The sequence below is a fragment of the Sprattus sprattus genome, assembly GCF_963457725.1.
Source record: "Sprattus sprattus genome assembly, chromosome: 8".
Taxonomy (NCBI): domain Eukaryota; kingdom Metazoa; phylum Chordata; class Actinopteri; order Clupeiformes; family Clupeidae; genus Sprattus; species Sprattus sprattus.
Genome location: NC_137927.1, coordinates 9,343,855 through 9,347,953, shown reverse-complemented (window position 1 = coordinate 9,347,953; position 4,099 = coordinate 9,343,855). Strand labels below are relative to the sequence as shown.

Genomic DNA, 4,099 nt, shown 5'->3' with positions numbered 1-4,099 from the left:
CACACACAAACATGTCTTAACCTAGTCGGTAAATAATTTGAAACAGTCTGCATTGATTTTTGTGTGGGAGGATCTTACTGCGAACTCTATTTCCATGACAAAGCCAGTCACTTGCCTGAGAGAGAAACAACACCCAAACGTGCCCTCATGTCCATTTCATTATTGTGCAGGTGTAGTTGAGTGTTGCAGGTGTGTTTATACATCTGGGTGTAAGTGTTTGTGTGTGTGTGTATGCGTGCTCATTTCTGCATGACTGTCTCACAACATTTCATCAGAGTTGTACAGAGGGCTCTGGTCAACACCCTCTCCTGCCTCCCTCTGCTCCTGCCTTTGGCTCTCGTCTCGCTCTGTTCTTACCTCGAAGGCTGCCATACCTGGCAGCCGTCTGCAGCTGAGAGTTGTGATGTGAGTGTTGCTCTCCATCTCTATGGTGACAGCGGGCCTGCGTCTGCGCAGCGGCAGCGAGAAGAGACCGTATATGAGCGGGTCGAGGCAGGCGTTGAACAGACCGAACAGGAAGAGGAGGTGGGTGAATGAGTCCGACACGGCCTCCTCCAAGCCTTCCGGGCTGAACCAGTACCACAGGCCCAGCAGGTAGTAGGGCGTCCAGCACACAATGAAGGAACTGACGATGACGATGCTCATCTTCAGCGTGCGCATTCGGGCTTTGGGGATGATGTTGTTGTTAGAGCGACGTAGGCGGATCTCATTGGCTGGCGCTGGGGAGAGAGGCACAAAAACACAATGCCAGTTCCTGTCTGATAAAATTGAATCTCACAGACACAATACCATTTCCTGTCTGACAATAGTGAATCTCACAAACAGTGATTCATCTTGACATAACATAGACAAGGTGTATGTACGTCAACATGTTGCAAACATCCCTCACTTCAGCAATCCTTTCTCTCCTCCTTGCATTGACCTTGTTCTGATAATAGTTCTATCAACAATGAGACCGGAGACTCCTGCTAACCAAGCAAGTGTGCCTCTGCCCTTTCAAGGCATCCTCTGAAAGCAGTATAAATTGATCACTTCCCAAAATAACCATGCCATAAGGCCCTTAATTGGGCCAATGATCAGTGTCAGTATATGCAACTACTTTCAGATTGTAGTAGTTGGATTGCTCCCTTTAGTGTTCTGTATTGTTTATAGAACAGCTATTTTGTAGTGCTGCTTTGTCAACTCTGTAACTTTTTAAACTTTATTCACTACAGAGTAAGTCATTTCAGCCACAGCTTCATTGTGTGGTCTGGAGTGTGGCACTCACAGCTGTTTCCCAGCATGCCACGGGAGATCTCCAGCAGGATGCGGGTGTAGCAGCTGACCATGATGAGCAGCGGCAACGGGAAGAGGCAGCAGAACGTGAACATGTTGTAGAGCGTCTCCTGCCAGCGCTGCCTGAAGCTGCCGTGCGTCGTGCACTGCGTGAAGTGCTCTGGGGAAGTGATGGTCACCTGACCGAAGATAAACGCCTAGGAGAGGAAAAGAGAGGGGAGAGGATAGTGGTTGGGCTGGTGAGGAGGTTGTAGGGTTAGTCAGTCGACCTTGACGGGGGATCAGGCTGACATTTGAATTACGTGTGACTGAATGTGTGTAGAAGAAGGGGTCTGACTGACATTTAAAATGATGCACAACTGAATGTGTGAAGAAAAATTGGTGAGCATGTATTTCAGTCTGGGCTTGATGTCCCATTTGCCAAAGGGGTTCATTCTTCCAGAGAAGCGTATGGCTTTAGTAAAAAGTGTTTTATGTGCATATTTAAAGTATCTTTCCTAGAAAAACATACAAGTAGAGTAAGTAGTCACAACCAAATCAATCATAGGTGTACATATGCATGAGCAGCATACACCAGGCATCAGAGAGTGAAGCATGATATGTTCCGCACTTTCTCACCTGAGGAAGTGACAGAATGAAACTTAGCGTCCACGCCACTGCCAGCTGGATTTTGTTCCTCCTCCTGGCTTTGTTGATGGCTAATGGGTTCAAGATGGCAGACTGTCTATCCAGACTTATCACCACTGTGACAAACGCGCAAGAGTACATGGCCATCAGCTTCAGTAACATCATCAGGCGACAGGCTAAGTCTCCCGCCAGCCACTGCACCGTCATGTTCCACGCAGCATCCAGCGGCATCACGATAAACGTCACCAGCAAGTCTGCCACGCTCAGGTTCAACATTAGCAGACGCACGTGCGACTTGCGACGGCTGCCGTAGGCGCTGCAGAGGACTGCGAGGTTGCAAATTCCAGAGACGGCGCACAGGATGAAGGTGATGGTGACACGAATCTTTGCTGCGGTGCCGAAAGTGGGCAGGTTGAGCTGTGTCCCCGAGCTCTGGTTACAGGTGTGCGCGGGAAAAGCGCAGCTCGTGTTCCATTCCGAGTCATACATCTGTTTCAACATAATGGTCAAGAGCAAAGACTGGGTTGTGCTTATTTGTGTCTCGTGTCCTGCGCTCGTCTTGTCTTACGGGGATATAAAGGCAAAAAAACGTGTGGAAATATGCCAGATTTGCCCACGGAGAAGAAACCACATTGTGTCTTCAGACGACTTTAATACAACCTGAAAAGAAGAGACAGATGTCAACTTTGAAATCAAAATTGAAATACGTGATGGTCTGCATAGTCTTTTAACCCTTTCTGGTCTAGTTTTTGAAAAATAAATTGAACATTGGTCCTATTTATATGCAAAATAACATAATACGGATATTAACCGTTAGGCTATATGGTAAAAAGTTGTCAATTATGCTCTTTTTCTAGATGTACATGTCTTCACGACTGTATCAATCAGTGAATACATGAATTATACCGTGCGTAAATAAGAATTCTGTAGCGTTCACCGAGCTACATGCCAATTAAAGTCCAGTTATATATACGGAAATCAACTCACTAAATGTACTTACCCTATTAGATTTATCACTTAGACAATCAAATGAAGAAGTTGCATAAAAAAGAATAATGTTTATAGTGGCATACCCGAATGGTCTGGCTATCGGAGTTATTGGAATCAAATTTGTATCCGCTTCTCTGCTCTGGAAACAAAGCTAGTGTCCCGAAAGTGGGTCTATAGCAGTTCAGTATATGGCATCGTGATGACGCACAAGTGAGTGAACACTGTGTGTGTGTGTGTGTGTCTGTGTCTGTGTCCGCGCACACGCACAGGCGGAAGTGTATTTTTTTGTACAGAGAGAAAATACGAAGATGAAGTAGATGAAGTCCTTACATATGTGTGTGTGTGTGTGTGTGTGTGTGTGTGTGTGTGTGTGTGTATATGTATTGGTCACAATTGGTCAGAGAGAAGAAAGTCAGGGACACTCTGATCTGGGACACACTGGTCAACCTTGCTCTGCGTTCCGGGGCAACATGTCCTAAAACAGTATTAGTTTCGGGGTTTTGTGTGTGCATGTGTGTGTGTGAGTGTTAGTGTGTATGCGTGAATGAAGGGTCATTTTGACCACCACTGAGCCTCAGATTAACATGCTCTTTGCATAACCAATCACCCCATCCAATTCTTTACACTTGTAAACAGGCCCGGGTCTTTCTGCCTCATTCAAGATCTTACCCAAACCAATCAGACTTGTTCATACTAACTCCCAGTGAACACTTCTCCCATCAAGCCTTGCACACGTGTAGAAGTATGGTCGAGGAGGGCAGCACCTGATGTCATTTGATGGCAGAGAGGGCATATGCTGGGTTCCTGCCTGCTGCTGCTTCCTGCTGCTTCACTTTTAACCGACGTGACCAGATCAGACCGCCCAAAGACTACATTATTCACCTGCACTCCCGTACGCGCACACAGAACTAAACACTCACCACTCCAGCTCACAACTCAAGCTCTGAAGCCAGTCTCAGCCAGGCACTGACAGACATGCATGCTCAAAGTTGGAAGTGCAAGCCTCATATTGCATTCCTTAAAGAGAACAAAGGGTCAATTTTATGTCCATTTTGAAACGTGAATTTGTGCAATAGCTAGTACAGAGCTTGTGTTTACTTAGTATAATTACAAAGTAATAATACATTAGTATAATTTACTGACTATGCTAGTGTTCGATGTAACTTGCCCTGATATTGTTAACAGCTTCTGGATGACCTGTTCTGGC

At 46.0% G+C, this 4,099-nt stretch overlaps 1 protein-coding gene across 1 annotated transcript; it reads right to left on the bottom strand.

Annotated features, from left to right (window-relative positions):
• Positions 1–258: 258 nt before the first annotated feature.
• On the bottom strand, positions 259–2,403 carry LOC308369532 (putative gonadotropin-releasing hormone II receptor; the record flags this gene model as incomplete). The annotated part of the gene is made up of 3 exons (XM_080844003.1): positions 259–719; positions 1,268–1,472; positions 1,894–2,403. 3 exons carry the CDS (start codon positions 2,401–2,403, stop codon positions 259–261), a joined length of 1,176 nt encoding a protein of 391 aa, XP_080700129.1.
• Positions 2,404–4,099: the final 1,696 nt, after the last annotated feature.